This window comes from Phaethon lepturus, unplaced genomic scaffold (genome assembly GCF_000687285.1).
Source record: "Phaethon lepturus isolate BGI_N335 unplaced genomic scaffold, ASM68728v1 scaffold10784, whole genome shotgun sequence".
In the NCBI taxonomy this organism is placed as follows: domain Eukaryota; kingdom Metazoa; phylum Chordata; class Aves; order Phaethontiformes; family Phaethontidae; genus Phaethon; species Phaethon lepturus.
In genome coordinates this window covers 155,385-177,365 of record NW_010534009.1, presented here as the reverse complement: position 1 = coordinate 177,365, position 21,981 = coordinate 155,385, and the positions used below count along the sequence as shown (strand labels likewise).

The following is a 21,981-nucleotide window of genomic DNA, read 5'->3' as shown; positions in this document are numbered from 1 at the left end:
TCGTTAGCCACATCTGGCTGGGAGAGCCCTGCGCGGGCTGCGGCTGGCTCTTCCAGCTCAGAGATACTTTGCGGGCCCCTTCACTGGAGAGCGTGAGCCTTCCCCCGCCCCGCGCTAAGAGCCGTCACCCCGCCGGTGCCGTAAATTACTGCTCTCGCGGTGGAAACTTGGGCGAGACCCAAGCGGAGCCGAGAGGCAGCAGCTGAGGTGGTTGAACAATGGTCCTACACAGAGGAAACTCTCCCCTAATGGTGGACTTAAGTTCCAAAGAGTTTTGGTATCTGACTGTTGGGTTCGTCCCCTCCACCCCCCCTTTTGCTTTTCATTCAGGTCCATGTTGTTCGTGTCTCTTAATAGGGCATCTTTCATTATCATTATCCCTAATAGTGGTTTATTGTATTAGTTACAGTTAATTTAAATGTTACCGAAGCATTGAAAACAGATTGCAGATGTTTTGAAACAGATGTTATTTTAATGTTAAAACAAAATCATGAATATTTATGGATCATTATTGCCTGGGTTGAATTAGACTCTTTAAATAGTAATGTATGGGCTTAACGTCTTTTGAAGGAAACGCTCCAAAAAAGGTGAATGGAAAAACATTGTCATATAAAGATGTGTAAATCATTTCTTCTGGCATACTGAGTTCTCCTTTATGAACAGTCAGAACTAATTACTGTTATATTACAAAAACAGGTAGTGTTCTTGTTCTATAACTGAAGTTAACCTAAGACAAAATTTTTGGCTCAGAAACACCTTTCCAGCTCTCTGTTTCCTAGAGAAGGGGCACACCAGCTCCCCGCAAGCAGACCTAAAGCCGCAGGAATATTTTGAAGTGGAGTCATCATTATTAAAGCAAAATAAGGTGAAGATGATGCAAGCACACAACTCACTTGGTGTCAGTCTTTCCTACAAAAACACAAAGAGGGTTTGTTAATGCCACATGCAGGCTGTCTCTGTTCGAGTCGTATTTCTTTCTTTATGGAGATGAAGTTAGTCTTTAAGGCATCAGCTCAAAACGGCCCTCCGTTCATTACAAAGTTATTTGGTTACGGGTAGGTAACTCTAAATGACATTTCTACATCTCGCACTTTATTAGTTGATCCTAGCTGCTAAATGACATGGAGAGATCAGCACACTGTGGAAGGGGAGTTCAGTGTGTTTTGGCCAATTTTGGACGGGGTCCAACCTTCTGGAGTTGAAAATTTGATGATCGTGCGCACCTCCCCCGGGGGGAGCTCGGGGCGGGGCACGGGTGGGGTGGAAGAAGAAACAAGAAAGTAAGAGAAGATGGTGAAAAAATTTAAAAAGAGATGACTGTAAACACAGGGGTGATTCCCTGCTCCCCAAAGAGACAAGCAAGCACTTCTGTTGCCTGAGACGAGTCGTGTCCTGTTTAGAAGAGGCGCAGACCGTCCATTGCCCCGTCAGCACTGACCCTGGGGAGGGTGCTGGCATGGGAAGGCTGGAGGCAAGGGGACAGGCTACCACGCAGCCTCCACCCCTCTTTCTGAGCTTTGCTTGTACGCACTGGGAAGATGTGCTCTAACCTGTAGCATCAAGCCTTTTTTTTTTTTTCCCCCTCCAAATTTACTGATTTGGAGAAAAACCCTGCGTCCTGAAGCTGGCAGAGCTCCTTGCCTACAGGCACAAAGCCCCAGAGCAGATGGGCACACATTTCGGCTAACCGCAGTGGCAGTTGTTGAGCATTAGGGTCTGTAATCTCATCCAGGCACGTCCGGGCAGCCGCCTGTGCTTCTCCCTCGGCCAAGGGGAGCAAGCATCGCCCACACTGCTCGGGCTGATGTCACCACAGGTGACATCGCACCGCTGCCGCAGCGCACGGCAGGGTTTTGCCCCAAGGACTCAGGTCCTGTGTTGTCAGGAAAGGACAGCAGCGACGTACGAACCTTTTCAGCTTCCACAGCATGACCTGGGTGTGGGGGAGTCACATGAAATGTGCGAAAAAGCTGCACATCGCACTTTGCTGTCACATGCTGTAGCAGCCACGACTGCTGGGTTGGTTGGCTGAGGGATGGCCAGGCTGCAGGGCTTGGTTGCATTGAGGTCCATGGAGCTCCACCAATTGACTGCGTTGAGGCACCTGGGTACAGAGCCCTTGCAGACTCACGGGAATGTTAGAATGTGTTTCGATTTCCAGAAATTGGTCAAAAAAGTTTTATATTGTGATCTCATCTCTTGATTTTAAAAGCCATACTGAGAAATGACATACATCCAAGTGATGTTCCTTCAACAGCTTGGACTTGCACTTCCACTGCTTTCAGTGTCCTGAGGATCACAGAAAGCCGGGTACAGTACATTACATTCAGTAGGCTGCCAGAAAGAGAGTTCATTTAGTTTGATGACAGATTAATACTGATTCACAAATTAATTTTGTCTCTTTGTATATCAAGGGTGTCCACAACTTATTTAATTTGTAATAAATATAATTATAGAAATGAATGAGCTATCAAGATTTTTAAAGTATGATCCATCAGTGTTGGCATAACTTGTAATCCTGGTCATTATAAATAAAATGGGTCTTCTGCAATATGGAACGCAATTTTCCCCGTAGTTTGTCTCATTATTTTCTGACATGTGGGTTCATATTAAATTACAATGCCTTAATTTTCAAATCAGGGCTCAATTTGTAAATAAGAGGTTAATAAATAACCCTTCCAGCTGGAGGCCTTATTGTGACTTCATTAAAATAAACTTTTAAATGAGATATTTGCCTCTTGGTTGAAGCAATGATGGTACCAGCATTGTCTCATCCTGTACATTGCCAAACAAAAAAAGAAGCTTGCATGGCTGCCAGAAAACCCTATCCAAAGAGTCATTGTGCCTCCAATATTTTCATATTGTCTTTTGAATGTCCCACATAACTGGCTTATACCCTGACTTGCTCCATCTCCTGCTTCTGGACACACAGAGCACGTACCGAGCTGTCCTTCGTTGCATGTCACCTTGAGCACACTGTGAAGGCTGCAGGTGGTTGGAGCTTGCTGTCATGTGTTGTGCTGTACATCTTAGCGGTCTTTCAGTTGTCCATCCTACCTAGTGAGACAGCTTGTAATTTCTGAGTCACTAACTTCAGATCTACACACGCTTCTTTGTCTACCTTCTGCTACACTTTATGTGATGCTTGTGAGTGTGTCTCCTATCATGACTTTCAGTGGGAAAAAAAAACCAAAAAACTTTTCTCAATAGGTGCCCAATTGTTCTTCACAGAAATGTCATGTTTTGAGCTGTCGAGCTGGATTTTCTCAGTTTGCACAGATGGAAGTAAAGCTCTGACTTCTCCGCTGAAGGCACCTCCGACTGGCGTTGTTTGAACCTAAACTAAGTTGGTTTGGGCTTTTCCCATTGCTGTTGATCAGCTTTGATGAAAGCTATTTCCTTTGTAGCTGAAAGCAAAGCAATTTATAAAAAACAACAACAAAACAACAGCTCCAATATACAGTAGGAAAACTCAAAAAACCCAACCTGCTCTTTAATGAAAGAGGAAGTTTCTCTATGAGACAGAAGTTGAACTACATTGCTTGTAAGAGCAAATAGATCATTTCAAATAGCAAATTTTCAGCCCTGAGCATTGGAGAAACTATTTTCAAAAGAGACCAGCATGTTCATGTTGCTTTGACCAGATCAGACCCACACCTTTCAGCACTGGCCCATAAGGAGCAATCTCACTCCTGCCTTGCAGCTGGGAGTTGTACATATCGGCAGCGACCGCTCTGCCGGGCCAGTGAAAGCAGCCCACATGTTGCCACAGCAGCGGTGCTGGTCCAGAGCAAGTTTCTTTTAGAAGGTGGCATGTCTTGCCCAGAGGAAACACCCTGAAGCTCCACGATCATGGGACAATGGTGACCAGAGGGGACCCCTGTTTTGCTCTCCTCTCGCAATGCTGGATCAGTATCTCTATGCCTTCCCCATCCCTACTGCTTTTCTACAGGAGCATTCTGGTTCCTACACTGCTGGCCACACCCAGGCAAAGCACAGCACAGCCTCGTCTTGCATCTCTACCAAGCTGCTATGTTCACCTGCCTCCAGCAAAAATCCCTCTGAGGACAGGATTAGGTAAATCCTTGAGTTCAGTGAGATATTTCTTGGCCAAGGCTTCAGCCTTCAGGCTAGTTTTGCCCATGAGTGCTGTCTGTTTGTGCTTTCTTTAGCTGTGAGCAATGGCAGGCTCAAAATTCCATGTCTTAAGAAAAAACTAACCACCACCAAAAGAAACATACAGCTCAGGCCCAGCCTGAAGACCTTTTCTGGTTAATCATATGGGCTGGATGTAAGAAATGCTTCCAGAGCTGACACAGTGTGGTGACAGGACCCCTGGAGGGGGTCTGGACTTCCTAACAGGAGAGAAGCTTTCTCAGATGGAAGGGCTGCAGCAGCGTGGGGAGCAGATCCCGAAAGGCGCAGGGAGAGCGAGCAGCAGCCCTCGGAAATGTAGCTACAAAGTGCAGGAGCAGCTCAACCTGCCATGGGTCAGTGGCCACCGTAGAGAAGATGGTAAGGGATGACCACTTGCCAAGGGAGTGGGGACCTCAGGGTTAACAGTCCCATTGGCAGAGTGTCTCAGCGGTTGGACCTCTCCCCCCATCCTCATACCCACCTTCCTCCTTCATACCGCTGTTAAAATATGGTCTTTCCACATTTCACCTATTTTCCCATTCTTCACACTCTCCTTGGGTCCTCACACGTGACAGGACGGCTCTGTGGTAATGTAGCTAATAAGACAAATTATGCTGCCTCACTTGCACTGTTCATGCTAGAGGAGAATCTTCTTCGGTTTTTGGCATGATACCCGGTTTGGTTCATTTGAGGATTTTTTTTCTAATTTGAGTGGTTTTCATTCAATCTAATAGAGAGCACTGATGCATGTACACAAGAGCGAGTTTACAACCGCAACCCCCTGATGGTTCTGCAGTTATTTTTATCCAAGAAACGGCAATGTCTTTTTTTAGTGGTAGTGAAGGCGTTTGAAATCTCTTAAAATAAATAAACCTCCTCCCCTCCACCTATGGGGTTTATTCTGAAGGGAGAAAAGACCCCCTTTGTTCACCAGTTGTGTTCCCAAATGAACCATTTCTGAGCTCTGCTGAATCTGCTGAAACATCTGTGGACCAGCGCTTTGCCTGAAGTACCTTGTGTCAGCACTGAAATGAGGGCTGGGAAAGATGTTTTACCTCAGCTAATCTAATTGCAACACAGTACAATACTTTGTGTGTTAGTCGGGATAATTTTAAACACAAACAATGTGGATTTTCCTGTTATAAGGAGAGATTATGCTAACCTAAAAGGCCCTCAGCCCCTCAATTTATTTTACACCTTTTTTTTTGAGATCTGCTCGATCCCAACTTCTCACAAGTGGAAGAACTTCGTAGGAAGAGTAGGGGTGGAGAACAGCTCCTCATGGGCCCCTTGGAGACATGACTTTTTCTGGTACTGATTCACCCATGATGAAGCCAGCCCAGCTCTCTGCATACTAATTTTTTTTTTTTAAAACGTAAATGACAGTTAAAACATTAATGAAAAAATGTACTGACAATATTTTAGTTGAAAATCCTTTTGATGTCACTTTTGCAAGACTACTTGGGAAGTCATGTCTCAGCCCCATGCTCTTCTAAATTCAAGGTTTAGATTTGGAAGGATTTTAGGCTGAACTTGTTAATGGACTATTAGTATGTGTTAAATTTTAGGGAGGCTTTTTGAGTGGGATGAGATTTTAAATTTCCCTTCTAATTTGGGCAATTACAGGCCATTTTGTGGAAGCGCTCAGTGGCCAGAAAGCTGATGCTCGTCTCTGAGAAAAGCCTTCTCAGCTACTGTGGTGCCGTTGGTGTTTTCGACGACCTGTTCAAAGTGCTCCCACTTGCTTCCAGTTAGTGATGGAAATGCTAGGATCTATATTTTTTTTTCCCCCAATTAAGTAGGAACTTTCACCTGGCTCAGCCCCAGTTTCTATACCCTGAAAACATTTTTCATATTCACTGACAAATCTCCTGACATTGCTAAGACAAGTGATCATTTCCTGAGAGCTCCTCAAGCAAGGTGAGACCTGTTCAGTTCTTGGACGGCTGCTAACGAGGGAAATTCACTGGCCTGCAGGAAGCGATTAGGATCACCATTTGGAGCACCCTCCTCAACTGGTGCTGGTGTTACAGGGGTGCAGCCTCTTGGACTGCAGAGCAAAACCCATTTTCTCACCCCTCCTTAAGATCTCCCAGATATGGTAACACCACCCACATTCTGTGTGCCTGGAGTGATGTTTAATCCTCTGTGCATTTCATGTAGCGCTATTGAATTTCACTTATCGTCACTATTGATGAGTGACACAGAGGTTAAACGATTTGCATCAGGAGGTTTTGCTCCAAAAAAAATTAATACATCACTTTTCAGTCAGTTGAGACACTTTGCTCAGATGTCAGTCAGATGGGTAAGTGCAGCAGGCAGGTACCTTCTCAGAGGGCTGCTGTGCCAGCTGGGAAATGGGGCCAATAAAGCCACCTGGAGATTACCAGGTTCTTGCTATACAATAACAGTGGGCAGAAAGGGAGAAGCACATTTGTTTCCTGCAGCTTGGCTTGAGCCGCAGAGGCTGGGAGCGCCTTCCTCTGAGGTCTGCAGCCAAGGGCAGGATGCTGGTGTTGCCAAAGGGTGGGGCAGCCCACCTACAGACTGCAGGCCTGGGGCTGCTTCGCCTTTCCAAGCTTGCTGTGAATCAGTCCCAGCTGTGTTCCTCGGCTGCCGTTGCTGCTGCGGTTGTTTCCACCCAAACAGGTGGCTGAAGCCCTCCAAGCACCCTGCGGCAGCTGTGCCACTGGTCCCACTGCCTTTTCAGGTGATGGCTGCTTGCACAACTGGTCAACCGAGTAGTGGGCAACAGAGGTAACAGAGCTAAAAAGGTGCTTTTGTTCCCAAAAGCCCTTTATGTGACACTCTACTGATCTAAACTCTTCAAAAACAGATCTCCCTCATACCTACATAAGCATCACTTCTTTGTTTTGCTCTCATCCTGGCCAGTAACTTCTCATGGCCCCTGAAATTTTGCAAGTGGGAGATACACTGGGAGACACAAAGCCATGAAGAAAATTAGCCCTGCTTTGACCAGAGTTTTGCTTCCTTCCCTGCTGCTCTCCTCATTTTGTTTGATCTATTTTAACCACTAGCACCGCACTGTAGCGTGAACCTTGGTGCTTTGGCCAACATCCAGCTGTGAAATGTACGCTCTTCATCTGCGTGATTCCCTCTGCAGGTGTCAGGAAAGCTGTTCCTCGTGCTCCTGAGTCAAACAATGCAACCGCCTGTCTGTCAAACCCTGGCAGAGGGGATGTTTGTACGGGCAGAGCACTCTGGGGTCCTTCCCAAAGAGGAACAGAAAAGGCAGGGAGAGAGGGTATTTGTGAAGCTTGTCTTTATCTGTAGACTTTCTGTATAGTGAATGGAGAGAGAAAGGGAGAAAGGGAAAGGGACTCCTTTAGAAGGCATTCAGAGCATCCGACAAAGCTTCTGCTTTGAGTCCTTCCTTAAATATCCTTCCTCTATGGAGACTAGCTTGGGCTGTACTTAAAAAGAGTTAAGACTAGACAGCACAACCCAGACCAAAGATTTCTGTAGCCCCATACCCTGTTTCATGGTGCAGAAGCTGCCTTTCAGGGTGTGTTGCCATGCCTGCTGCTCCCTGCTGATACCACCCTACAAGTGATGGTAAAGGTGTGATGGCAAAAATAGCCTCTGATGGACAGACGTAGCAGGCGCAGAGCGTGCTTTTCGGTAAGCCATTGATACTTAGAGAGACACTTCCAGCAAGTGCACTGTAGTTGGGTGCAGCAGCTCTTTCAAAGCTGACAGCAGGCAGGCCACCGTGCCTCCTACATACCTGCCTGACCGGCCAGCCCTGAACACAATGGGGTCTAGATTTTGATGCTGCCATTTCAGTACAAAAAAATTTTGCATGACTTGTGGAAGGGAAGGGAAGGGAAGGGAAGGGAAGGGAAGGGAAGGGAAGGGAAGGGAAAGGAAGGGAAGGGAAGGGAAGGGAAGGGAAGGGAAGGGATGGAACCTGTGCAATGAATCAGAGGTGCTAGTGCGATTGGAGGAAGCTACAGTAATCACAAACCTTCAGCATTTGTGAAAGCATAATTTTGTTCTTTTTTTAATGTTATTTTTATTTTTACAGCAAACGTATTTAATATAGTCATTTCAAGTTTTACATGAAGCATAAATCAAGGAGAAATAAGTATATTGGCCACAACATTTGTTGTTTTGTAGCTTCTAAATTTCTTAAGTGTTAGGTCATTTTACTTACAAGTTAAATAGCTGTCTGCAAGCAGTCTTGGTTGGTCATAAATTGTCCTTCCAATAATATAAAACACACCATTTATTTACAACACGTATGCTCTTCCAAGTAGATCCAACAGCTCATAAAGAACAAGAGCTCCTATGTCATCCCTACTGAGACCACTGCAATAAAGAGCTGTTGGAATGACTCCGTACTCAGTAAGTGCAATCAGATCCGGCAACAGTAGCTTTTATGGGCTTTTTCTCCCCTCCAGGAAAACCTGAGATATTAGTGTACTATTAAAGAGCTGTAATGGTTTTACCCAGAGTGGGATCTTACTCCTCCTATGCTCCTACTGGTTTTGGGAGTGGAGTGAGTTAACTCAACAAAGAGGGTCAGAATCAGCCCTGTTAGGATGGTTCATTTTCACGTGGGATATAATTGATTAAAAAGAAGCTTAATTGAATATTATGAAGCTGCCACAGTAATATAAACTCCAAGCTCTGGCTTATAAACAACATTTGTTGCAGAAGGTTTATTACCTGCTTCCAATTGGAGCAATGAGCCTTTCGATCCCTATTTATTCCAGGATGGCTGAGCAGTAAAAATGCACATGCTGGTACATGACCTCAGGTGGGCTCCTAGGAAATGTTAGCCCAGCTTAAGTAATAAATATGTTCTTACACAGGCAGAGGTGTGCCCCGATCGAACTCTAAAGTGAAATACCAGCTAAAAGCATCATTTGATCTAGATTAGAAACCCGCTTTAAGTGTTTGAAGTAGAAAAGCAGTAGGAGCTGATCTGAGTCTCCAAAGCCTTTTGTCAATAGAAAAGCTCTGAACAATTTCCTTTTAATAATATTACTGCATTTTTTTTTAACGTGAGATCTGTAGTTCTTGGACAGTACAGAAGGGTGTAATATTTATCCAATGGATTTGCAGACTAACAGGATCATTAACACGTTAATCAACATCTTGTTCACTGGCTCAACCTCAGACTGTGCTGAGGGTGACTAGATCGGTACAAGAGATTTACAGAAGCACGGGATTCATCTCACCCTACCGGAGAAGGTATCTATCTAAGCTGGCTACATGGTGTCTCTCTATAATCAATGAGGAGAGTGACAGATGTCTTCCAGAGGAAAATCCACCCCATCCTATGTGTATAAACCAGGAAAGATTAATTCTGTCTTGGGACTTGCCAATCTCTTGCTACAGGCTATGAGGGAACCCACATAGTACGGTGAGGATTTGTCCCAAACGTACCTGATTCTACCAATCAACTCAGCAGGGATCCTGCATGGTGGAAAATGAGGACATTCCCTTCAGTTGCTTCTGCATGAAACTGCTAGTTCATTTGCACCAAGTGCCATGGCTGATTCACTGGCCAACTCCTTTGCGCAATAGCTGACTTTATTCCAAACTCATCGCTGTGCCCACAAAGATCATTTATGAACAGCTTCCCCACCCTCCCTTAAAGCTCTAGCCCTGTCCACACCAATCCACCTCTACGAAACCAAGTTGAAAATCAGTCTCTTGAGTACTCTTGCTGCAGTCAAATGAAATCTTTCTCATCAATGGGCTGGACCACCCTCTAACTGGATCACGACTGATGTATCTGTTGCTCACCATACCATTGCTTCCCACCATGTACATAGGGGACAGATTAGTTTCTTTCTTCAAACTCAATATTCAACTAGTCACTGTCATGGCCCATCACAGCTCTGCTGATCTGTCCTATTCCTGTCTCCTTTTGGACACTGATAGTCAACAAGCCATTTTTGCCACAAATCTTCTGGTTGCCAGCCCTTGATTTGAGCTCTTCTCCTGTGCTGTCCCTGCTGCACTGTCATCCTCCTTCAAACCACCTCCACCAAGAGGCCAATGAAAGACACCTGAGCAGCATGGCTGTGCTTGCAGCAGCACCCCGGCCTCGCTGCTTCTCTTTCTGCCACCTCCATCCCATTATTGACTGGAAGCCCTTCAAGGCAAGACCACTGCACATTCAGCAGTGATTCACACACCAGGCCTATGCAGCTTCTCACCAGCTTTTCCTAAGCACCACCAGAGTCCAACCAACTGTGTTGATGTGGCAATGACAGACCAAGACCAAACACAATTAACAATAAAAAGCAATAACAACAGGCACAAGGAATTATGAAAAAAATTATTTTTTAATGTACAAAAGGTTTATATACAGGTTCAGCATGTTACTTCCGTTTTTATGATGTAGAAAACAGCTAAAAATGTTCTTAAGATATAAATTTGACAGAACAATTCACCTACAGTACTTTTAGTAATGATGTCTTCTATACATAATATATACAGTGCTGGAATGGTTATTATAATACTTTTTCAGTAAATGAAGGAAGACAGCCACTGGAAAGTCTGAGAAATCTCAAGTCATTGGAGATTTGGTTTTGCTTTGTATTTGATCTTTTGCTAATGAGATATGAAGAGGGACTCAGTAGCCATCGTTGCCCTGTGCAGCTGTTGAAAAAGATTAGCAGTTGAAGGACACACGAAAGCCTGATCCATCTCAGCACAAAGGATGCCCAGTTGTACTCCAAGCGTCCAGGACAACATACAATGTCCTAAAATACGTACTGCCCTCTTTTCGTAAATGCAAAGGCAAGGGCAAGGTCAGTAATTGCAGAGGAATATATACAGCGGACTATAAAACGATCCCTTTAAACACAACTTTCATAGGAGACACAAATAAACAGCCAGGCACCTTGCTTCACTTTCCTGTCCTCGTGCACCCTGGGCATCAGCAGGAGTCATGGGGGCCTGAGAGGTGAAGGGTGGGGGTGAAAGCATCCTGTGTGCACCCTCTGCATTTGGGATGAGGACAGATGAGATCTCAGGAGGCTGAGCAGCATCTACCTGCACCAGCCATATCCAGGGCTACCTGGCAGCAGGGATGTCCCAATCCACCATGGCCAAGAACAGCTGCTGGCATATCTGATATCACAAAGGTTGCCTGAAGGTAATACGTGGCATTTTCATGCCATCCCCTGGTCATGCCATGAATATTGATTGCAAAAGGAAAGCAGGGGCACCAGAAAACACCTTTAGTTGTCCCTGTCCTGTGCAGGGGATGGAGTTAGATGCAGGTGAGAACATCACATTAGTATGAGGGGGAGCGGGGAGACAGGAAGGAAGGGAGTGAAGCTCTGCAGATGCTTGTCTGGTCAAACTGTGAGAACCTGAGGGGGATGTCAGACTTGTCCCCTGCCCTTCAACATATGGGGCACAAAGTATCTAATGCTATGAGAGAAGGATGAGGAGAGTTGTCCTTGTCCAACACAGTCAGAAGTTAAGCGAGGCATCCTGCCCAAAGACATGCACCCCACCACTTCCACCCTTTTTTCTAACGACAGTAAAAATAAATAGTGCAACTAAGATTGACTCAGTGCCAGGTGGGACTGACCTGGAAACAGCTGATCGTTATTACAAGCAGTTATATTTTGGTAGAGGATTTGGCTTTGGGAGGCCCTGCTCCTCCCATCTCTTTCCCCAAGGATGTTTCCAAGAGATTCTCACTGACCAAGCTACTCTTTTGATTCAAATACCTGTTTTGAGACTCTGCAGATGTTTGCCTATGCTGTAGACTGCAGGTGCAACGCTGAACTGAACCAGGCTGGGTACAAAGAGCAGTTACGTATTGTAGCACAAAACACTAGCCCAACTAATGTCCCGCATCTTCCATGGTATATTTTTTGCATACAGCAGCTCTTTTCAAGCTGACCAAAGCTGTGGGACACATTAATGCAGCGCTGGGTACATGCCGACAAGCCTCCTTGCAGGGCAGGGTGTATTAGCTCATGCTTGGCTTCGCATCAGTGCAGCCACGCGCCTGTTGTGTGCGTAGAGCCCAGGCAGAGCTCTGCATGGAGTATATTATGCAGGCGAACCCTGGCCAGATAGATAAACCAGCTCCCAGAACGCTGCCACAGTGCAGACCAGGCTGAAACGATCATAAAACTCTCTCCATCACCACCACTTTTGTATGTGAGCACCTTAGCACGGAAAACCCAACAGAAAGCGAAGCCCTTGCAAAGCCGCGCAGGGATATGGTAATGCGAAATCTTCACAAATCTGACATTAAAGACGTATGCGGGGCCTCCGCAGAAAGTCACTGCGCTCAGAGGGTGCAAAGTTACTGTGTGTGTGTCAGTCTGCATGCCGGAGCCTTCTTGCCACGGGGGATTATTTCCCAGTGATTGCTGTTCCTGGGCCTCTGCTCCACTCTGCACATGATATAAACCACGTTGTAAACACATCTGATCAAAGTGTGCATTCACCTTTTATGTGTCTCATCAATGTGTCTTTCCAATGTTTTCTCAGAAACACCACTATGTTTTTATAAATGTACATTTTATATACGCTTCTGGCAATACACTACATTTGATTTTTAAAGGAAGAGAGGCCTTGGCTACTTAACACGAAAGCATGGTAAGGCACTTTGCTGAGAAGCTGTTTGGAATCAATGCTTTTTGCAAGGTACAAAGGTATTTACGGTATAAAACAATACTGCTGGCAGAGGGCTTGTTTGGAGACGTAACTAAACCCTATTCTCATCAGAGCAGAATATATAGTATGGCTTTTATTCTGATCAAAACTGCATCCTCCCATTTCTTTCTGGGGCAGGTTGAAAATGGAATTTTTTGCAAATGTAACTAACGGAAAATGATGGGGAATACTATTTACAGGGCTGCTGGGGAGGGAGGGTTTCATCTCATCAACCACACTCATGCAGTCTCCAAGCTTGGTGGTGATACCGTTCAGTGCTCTGGGAAACCAAGCCAAAAAATAATACTAAAGGTGCACCCCTGTGGTGCTGAACTGCCTGGATATAGTTTACATAATTCTGTACAGAGACTTTTTAAAATTTTCATTTTGAATCCCTTTAATGTTTTTAATACTTATAAAAAAATCTACTCTATCGAAACAGATTATTTTTGAAAAGCACATTCATAAAACTGCTTCACACACAGCCCCTTGGATAGCGCTAAGGCCTTGTGCTTTACTGTTATGACATCATGTTTAGAAATTTACTCTCTTCCGCCAGCGTGGTTAGCATGGAGCTCATATCGCCTATTGCCATATTGCTTATTCCCGCGGGTATGGTGGGCAGTGTCAGAGAGTTTCGTGGAGTCGTCAGGCGAGAGGAATTCTGGGAGAGGTTCTGCAGGATGCTGGGGCTCAGGGTTCCCGACATCAGGCTTGAATGATCCCCATCGTCCATGATGGCATCAAAATCTATCTGGGGGGGCTCAAGACCTTGCGAGTCCACTGTGCTGGACACCTGGTTCACGCCCGGGGAAGGCAGAGCGGCCGGCTTGCTGTTCAGCGCACACTGCTGCTGTCTGACCCGGCAGTCCGCGTGGTTATCGAAGCTGCTGTTTTGTTCGTACATATGGATTTGACCGTAATAGTACATCAAATTGTTTTCCCTGGTGCCATCCGTGCACTGCTGAGCCTGCGCCGGCAATATGTCGCTGGTTCTTTTATGCACAGCCTCCGCCGCCTCCTGGCCCGGGCTGATAGTATTTGTGGTGTGGGGAGTTCTCATGTAGCCCAGCTGCTGCACAGTGCGGAGGCCTCGGGGTCTGCTGGCTGGGCTTGGCTCAGGTGGAGGACGAGGCTGGACCATGCCGGGCGGATATGCCTGCGCAGCTGAGCCCATCATGCTCTGCTGAGGCTCAAAGCTGGGCTGGTTGGAGGTCATGATGGGCTGATGAAAGGCTTCCTGAGCCATGGGGAAGTTCAGGTGGGTCGGCTGAGATGAGTAGTTCTGCTGACTCGGTTCATGCATGACCTGGCCCAGCATCATGCGCTCACTGTTGCTGCCGACCATTAAAGAAGGGTCGGTTGCCACGTCCATTTGCTGAGGGTGAAGGTGCGGTCCGGACTTTGCTGCCATGCTGCTACAGGAAGGAGAGATCTGATTTGGGTTGCCACTGATTGCACTGGGGCTCAGCATCTGATGAGGCTGGTTATACCCTGTGTGCAAGCCCAGATCGGGGTTCATCATCGCCTGCTGCCGCAGCTGCATACAGTTTAGCCTCTGCCCATCCATGCCCACATTTCTTTGCATAAAGCTCTGCTGTGTTACGTTCATACTGTTCTCCGGCAACTGCAGCTGCGGCGGGTTGTAGTTCTGGTACTGGCCAAAATTTTGCTTCTGTTGGACCACCGCTAAGTTTCCTTGTGAAAACTGCTGCTTCGACTGGTTGGACATGATATCAACTGTACCCGAGCTGACTTCGTTCCACTGGACAGGCATGTTATTTTTATTCATGTCTGAGGAAGCATCAAAGCTCATGGGACACTCTGACATCATGGGTCCCAAGTGGTTCATGCTCGCCTCGGCCAACGCCATCCTGCGCTGGCCAGGCAAGGCTGGGGGCTGCAGCTTCCCACTTCCCTGGAAGCTCTGCATCTCATTGCTGTACCCCATGGAAGTGCTCTCGGCTGCCGTTCCGTTGTTCTGGGATTTGATGTACTGCACCACATCATCTGGCAGCATAATGTCATCATCTCCAACGGGTGCCTCTGCCTCCCCGGACATGGCTTCCATGGTGATGTTTTCACTGATGCTCAGTGGCCGGGGTGAGTAGGTGTGCCGGGCGAGGCTCCCGTCTGAGCGACCGTAGCTCTGGAGGCCGAAATTCCTCCTCTCCGCAGGGTGTGGAGGGTGGAAGGGGTTCATGCTGTTGGTGCTGTTGAAGCGGTGAACTCGTGGGAGGGCCTGAGGATCTCCGGCAGGTCTCCTCACTGGGTCGCTTGCCCGCCTCGTGCAGTTGCCTGGAACCTCGTGGGGAAATGCTGCAGCTGATGGGTGGCCATAGGTGTTACCATCACTGCAACGTCTGGGGCCTGGTGGGAGGCGGATAGAGGGCAAGGTGGGGTCTGGTCCATCCATAAGTGAGATCCTGTTCTTCAGGGTCATCCTCTCCATGTTTGGTAGGGGAGTTGGAGGAGGTCCCCCTGTGGCAGCAGCATACTTGGCTTTCAGCCTGTAGTGCAGAGCTGGTGTGCAGTTCAGCAGACCCGGCATCCCACTGCACTGGCTCACCTCACTTGACCGACGGGAGGCATCTGTTGAAATTGGGTCGTAGGAGTCGGCAGAGCTTGTGTTATTGGGACGGTGCCCGAGCTGTGAAGCCTCGCTGGAACGGCGGCTGGAGAAGTACGGGGAGATCCCTGATGATCTGCGGCTGACAGTGTAGGCGGAGCTGATGGTGCTTGTCGTACTATCACGGCGCTCGTTGAGTTGGTTCAGCATCGTAACCTCATTGACAGACAGCTCCATTATTCTGGGATTAGGCAGTGTAGCAGAAGAACCACCACTATTTTCTAGAATAGAGCCTGAGAGAAAGGTTGCAGGGAAGGAAAAGATTTAGTTAGCTGAGAAATTCCACTTCATAGTGTTCTTGGTGCCGGAATACAGACAGATAAAGCCACCCCCAAACATTTTATGGGAACAATAGTGAATTTCATATGCTGCCAGTGAATTCAAAGCTTCATCTCCAGCTCTGTGTCCATGCACAAAGAGCAAGAAGGCTGGGGAGAGAAGACAAGAAGTCCCTGCTGCAGGGCCTTTGCAATGTGTACCCCATTGATGCTCAGCTGCTGAGGAAGTGCCTCCATATGGGCTTCTCTTAGTAGGAACAAAGTAGGACTGGTGTGAACAGTGCCATGGGGACAGCACGTAGCTACTACAGCTGCTCACTGGGACAGATGCACAGGAGTCAGGGATAGGAGGCTAAGAGCCCAAAAGTTGACACTCAAAGGCTCTTCTCAGAGTAAACCAAGAAACTCGAATATACTAAGCCCTGAGGTTTAGTATAACCCAGGCCCTATGCCTTGGGACTTCTTGGCAAAGTTAGAGGAACACTGAAAGAATCGTAAAGATGCCTTTCTCAGGAATCCCCAGACAGTGGAAAACTAGCATATAAAGCTGTAGGCAACAGTCAGGGGCTCTAGAAGTGACAAAAGGCCTGTCAAGAGCAAGATCGAGGACAAACATCCTGTCCCGACTGCTGCTGTGCTCCAGCAATATCCCTGGAGGCACATCAGCCCTTGGGGAATTGTCACTGCTGGAACAAACCCAAGCAGTCTTGTGAATGCCACTGGGACAGCGAGGACAGCTGTAGCTGGGTCCTGGACAAGCCCAGGAACAAGGACACCAACACCTCTGCCTCCTTTCTAGCTCTGAAGCACTGAGCATCTGGGTTTCTGTTGCACATCATCAGACATCTGTGTTTACACCCAAGCTCTCCATTTTACTTGACATCTCTATCCAGCAAAGGGCTGACTCAGAGGCAGTAAGAAATGATCCTCCTCCAGAACAGACTCTTGGTTATGAAACCAGAGTCAAACTCTGGAGGGTTCCTACAGGACATGGCCCAGGCCTAGGGCTTACCGTTTCCTGAGATGGGAGGCAGCTTGGTGTTTCTGGCTTGTGGAGCTGGGCTCACCCATGAACAGGAATCCTTAACTGTCTTGAGTTTCTCTTTCTTGAGCTGTTCAAGTCGTTGCATCGTCGTCATGTGTTTCCTTAGCTGCAGGCTGACTGTCGAATTACCAGATGAGACTGTTGAGTCCACAACAGGAGCGTTGTCATCCAACGCCGTCAGATCTCCCAGACTTCCCCCACTATGCATGTTCATTTCTACTCCACTGTCATTGTTGTTGGTGCTGCCAAGGGGTGACGGCTCACTGCTGCACGATGACTGGCCACCAGGACTGGACTGACACATCTTGGGGAAGGAAAAGAGAAGGAATTGGGCAGCTGGAAACATGGATGGAAAGAAACCACGAGTCCAACATCCCCAGCAGGTTCTGCATATTTGGCCCTATACCAGGGTCTCCCCTCTCTTGTTACCCTTCCCTGCTGCAGGATCTCAGCTCTACCAGAGGGCAGAGGTACATTCCCTGGGGGGGGAGGGCAGGGCAGCACCCCAGAGCTGGAAAAACTATGGTGGGTTCAACTGGAGGATGGAGAGAGAACAAATGTTGTTCCTCCAAAAGATTAAGGGCAGATGCTTCTCGAAAAGCAGCACGTTACCTGGTTGTGCAAGGTATATTGCAGCAAGCACTGGCTTATCTAACACAGGATCATGGCCTAAGTATTTCAGACACAACGTATTTCTGTCTTTAAAATACTCTAACATATAATTAGGTTAGCTGACAAACTTCCCAGACAGATAAAAACTTGGTTCACTCTTTGCAAACTCCCATTTGCAGATAAGGCAGATAAGCACCATAAATATTTATTTTATTTACATGAAGAATTGCATTTCACATTGAGTAGTTTATTTGCAGCACTAAATGGTCTGAACTTGCTCTGAGGTAGCTGTTTGCTGCTACCAGACAGGATGCCTGTCTTTGCTCCAGTCCCATGCTCCAGCAACCGTCAGAAAATGGGAGTGCTGAAAAAGCAACGTACTTTGCTTCAGGCCAAGGTGGGAGTGCAGGGTGATGCAGTGCTTTGCTCGGTAGCAGCCCTCATGGGTAGGGCTACCTGGCTCTGATGCCCTCATCGCCCTTCAATCGGGGTGATAGACATTGCAATCCCAGGATTAAATGGCAAGTTGTGATGCCGGGAGAAAGGTGGCAAAGGGAATCCTCGGGCACTGTGTCTTCCCCCCTTCTGCACTCAAGTTAAATATCCCATGTCCCTCCCCATCGCTCCAAACGCCTCCGCCTCTACCCTGCGGGGGTTAGCCGGAGACAGGAGTTCTGCAGGAGACCATGCTTTATACAGTTATTTTAACACAAAGGACTTCTTTGCTCACCTTAGTACCGACTGTCCTTAGGAAGGTAGAGTAAGGAAGGGTAAGAGGGAATAAAGAACAGGTTGTTAGGACAAAGATAGCATTAACAGAAAGGACCATGTTAGTAAAAGGAGGAAGAGGGGAGCGCAGAATACAACACATATTGCCAACATCTCCCCCTCTGCCATACCCCATCTTCCCTGCCTTCTCTCTTTGAGGGCCCAGATAAAAACCCCTAGGAAAGACTTCCCACCCATCTCCACGGGTTTGGGATAAGACCCAAAGGTGGGTCAAAACAAGGGGCCTCAGAATGATGGGAACCAGTGAAGCATTTCACCCCTCCCACCACCCTGACCTTAACCAGGAAACAGGAGTTGGATGTGGGCCTGCCAGGTCAGATGCTGCCCGTTAGATGTGCATGAGTGAAGTACGCAGCGTTGCACGGGGACAGCGGAGAGAAACTTCCAACCCATGGCCCTGCCGCCAGCAAGACGGCTTGGAAGCAACCCTGGGAGCGCAGAGCCCTAGGAAAACAACCCTACACCTTCGGGAGAAACAGGGTGGGGAGCTGTGGTTGTGTCCGTGTTTTCATAGAAAAAACCCCAAAACATACAGAGGAAGAGTGTTGGAGAGAGGTCATTCTGTCCAGTGGTTCTCACACTCAGTTTATGTAACCCAATACAGAGACTCATCACAGTAAAACTGTTCCGTTAGTCAATTAGAGACACTTTGGATGTGAAAAAACTCAATTCCTTCCCAACTGAAACATGCTGCTCATTAGTAATTTGTCCAACAACACATCCCTTAACCTTTTCTAGAAAAATCTTTGTAGCTCCAGGGCATGTTGTTTCATAGGAATAACAATCTTTTAGCCTGGATTCAAATCAAGAAAATATATATTTTGGAGCTCAAAGTCCTTTCAGCTCTAGTGAGAAATCTGGGGAATATGAGAACACTCTCTTTGCAGGTGAAGGTCTTTTCTGCTGTATCCAGACCGTACCCTGCCACACTCTGAGCTGGTGCAGCAGACCAGAACTTTGGGTACAAAGGTGAAGAGAAACATCAAAAGGCAAAAGTGACCCATGTGTTGCAATGCTCCATCTCCTCCACCAGCAGTGGTAAGCTGAGGAGCAGGTGGACTCCCTGCATGGGGTGAAAGAGGCTTGAATGTGTTTGGACCCATCACCGTACATATCTTGTTAGCACCATCAACCACACCACTGCCTACTGTGGAGCTGCTCTAATGGCCAGAAGGCTGATAAAATGGTCTTTGCTTCAGCTGGTGGCCACTCATGAGGCTGTAAAGTACGATCACGGTTGACTGCAAGCTGTGTGGGCCACAGCATTGCTCCCATGTTTATTCCTGGTTTTGCTCCCCCATTGCCCCACTACAATTTTTTGTCGCAGCTGGGAGTCATGTATTGAACTTGTGTACTCCTGAGCAACCTGCTCTAGCTGACCTTGCTTGAGCAGGGAGGTTGGATTAGATGATTTCAAGAGGTCCCTGCCAACCCCAGAGATTCTGTGCTTCTATGTATGGTGGACAGGACCAAGGAATTGAATTTGCTTTAAGATACTCAACAAAAATAAAACAACTACTATTATCCCCACTGGCTTCATCAGACAGCCCACAACAGAGTTGTGCCAGCAAAACTGCTGCATAGCAGCAGCCTGGAAAGAAAAACAGTGCAGGGTGCAGGGAGGAAGAGAAAAGGGACTGCTTAAGCCAGGACTTCTGCTTCAAGAAGCACTCATCAATTTGTGCCCTATGGTCATTGCTCAATTTAAATTAGTGAGGTAGGTAAAGCTCATTTGACCACAACACTGAGTTTTACCCACTTTCACAGCACAGGGAGGCCAAGCTCAACACTGGGCATCATGTGGCCTCTATGACTACAAGGGTGGGAATTTGTGATGCTGGGTAGGAAGGTGCAAAATGTACTGGACTGTGCCCTGGCCTGTAGTTTCATCTCTGGACTTGAACTCTAGGGTGTTGGCAGGTGAAGGGCAACTGGCTGGTGAGGCAAATGGCATGCAAATGCTTCACGCCCCCATTGCACTGGAGAAATTAGGGGCCGCGTCATTTCTGCCAAGAGCAACTGCTCTTACCACAGAATTCTCTGTTTTTATCGTTTTGACTTGTAAGCAATCCTCCATGCCCCTTGTGGTGCTGTTGGCCTCGGGGCTCTCCTCTGAAACCTTGCTGCTCTGCTTGGCGCTTGCCTCATTGTCCCCATTTTCCTTGAGGGGAGGTGGCCTTGGGTGAACATCGTTGCGCTGCTTCTTCGTGACGTGGGCATCAGGCCCATGTACAGTCTTGACATGTTTCCTGAGGGAACTGGGGTCTGTGTACCGCTTCGTGCAGCCAGGGATTTTACAGACGTAGGGTTTCTGTCAATACAAGCAAATCTTGGGTTATATTTAGAACAAGCCCAAATATTCCAGGTACAATGTATGTGCCAAGAAAATACAATGAGCATAGCGGCTGGCAGTAGCAAAATGTGGAGCATCTGTTCCACAGAATTCTGTAACACTGAGATCTCTAAGATGTGATATATGGGCTGCCGCTGATCTACACAGACCTGGCCAGTCATTTGATGTTGGCTAAACTCCTTGTTTTCAGTTTCTGGGTTAAAAGACAGCTAAGAATTCATGAAATACTTTCCTAATATTACTTTCTCATGTATGTATTTGCTCGGGTGGCCACAGGAATGTTTCCTGATTACGGATGGGAGGGAGGTGATGTAGGGGACTGGCCATAACACATTCTCTCTGCTAAGGTGGGGTCTACACCGAGAAAATGTCTGAGACCTTCTGGCTGATGGAATTCCAGCGAAACCAAACCAGACTGGATTCACCCTGCCCAATCTATCACACCACTCCAGCACCTGTCACCTCGAAATCTGTTATTGTGCAAAACAAACCACAAGCATGCAATGTTTTTTTTCAGACGATAGCACTCTAGTCCCGAATTCATGAATCATTGATTGCCACAGGAAAACAAGGTTGAAGCCATGCTTCTGAAAACAGAAATCAGCAAACAGATACTTTTCTTCTTTTAACTCTTTTTTTTATTGAGTTTCCAATTCCAAAGTGTATTAGCGCTGCAGTTGTTTGAGCTGGTGCTGCTGCGCTGGAAGCTCTGAATTCATCACAAGTTCCGCTTTCAGCCTCACAGCTACTCTAAGTATTTTTCTGCCAACGCACTAGGATAGATCCATGAAAAAAACAGACGTATGTTGTTTGAAGGCTACCCAAAATGACCATCCCTATGCTTTTTTTCATCTGTTTTGCAATTTTGTCCAGAAGTCTAGAGTGAAAAAATACAAAAGAGTGTATATTCTTTGCAGAAAGCCATCATTATCACATGAAAAACACTGAAATTCTGGTTTTTATTCAAAAGCATGCTTACTGACCGATCTTGGCACATCATTTGAACAAACTAAATCCTCCTAACACCCCACTGAGGTAAATATTTAATATATTTTAAAGCTGGGTAAACCAAAACACAAAAAGTAAAACAGTTTGTTTATAAATCTCATGCAACCTTTTGGATGAGGCATTATAGAAATATTGCTGCTCTTAAAACCCATTCTAAAGAAGAGAATCCCCACCACACATGCTAAAAAACCCTACATAAAACAGTTCAAGGATTTTTTTATAAAGATCCTTTAGGTCCAATAGTTCTGATTTTTCAGACACCAGTAGTTAGAGTAACACGATCGCTCTTGCTTGGACAGCAGACACTCCACCTAATGGGGTACAACCATCCTCTTCATGAGGCCATACCTTCTACAACTGAACTGAGCACAACTGCTGTTTTGTTGGCATGCCTTCATATATCCCCTCAGTTATCCAGATTCTGATATCTAATGCAGTGTATGCCCTAGTGAAGTCAACAATTTAG

At 46.8% G+C, this 21,981-nt stretch overlaps 1 protein-coding gene across 2 annotated transcripts in view; it reads right to left on the bottom strand.

The window, feature by feature from the left end:
• Positions 1–13,321: 13,321 nt before the first annotated feature.
• The window catches only part of GLI2 (GLI family zinc finger 2), a 144,063-nt gene continuing 135,403 nt past the window's right edge, over positions 13,322–21,981 (bottom strand). For both annotated transcript variants that reach the window (XM_010285387.1, XM_010285386.1), the window contains 3 exons: positions 20,184–20,465; positions 16,721–17,057; positions 13,322–15,663 (listed from right to left, as the gene is read on the bottom strand). In XM_010285387.1, coding sequence (XP_010283689.1) covers positions 13,322–15,663; positions 16,721–17,057; positions 20,184–20,465 — 2,961 coding nt within the window. The remainder of the gene's footprint in view (positions 15,664–16,720; positions 17,058–20,183; positions 20,466–21,981) is intronic.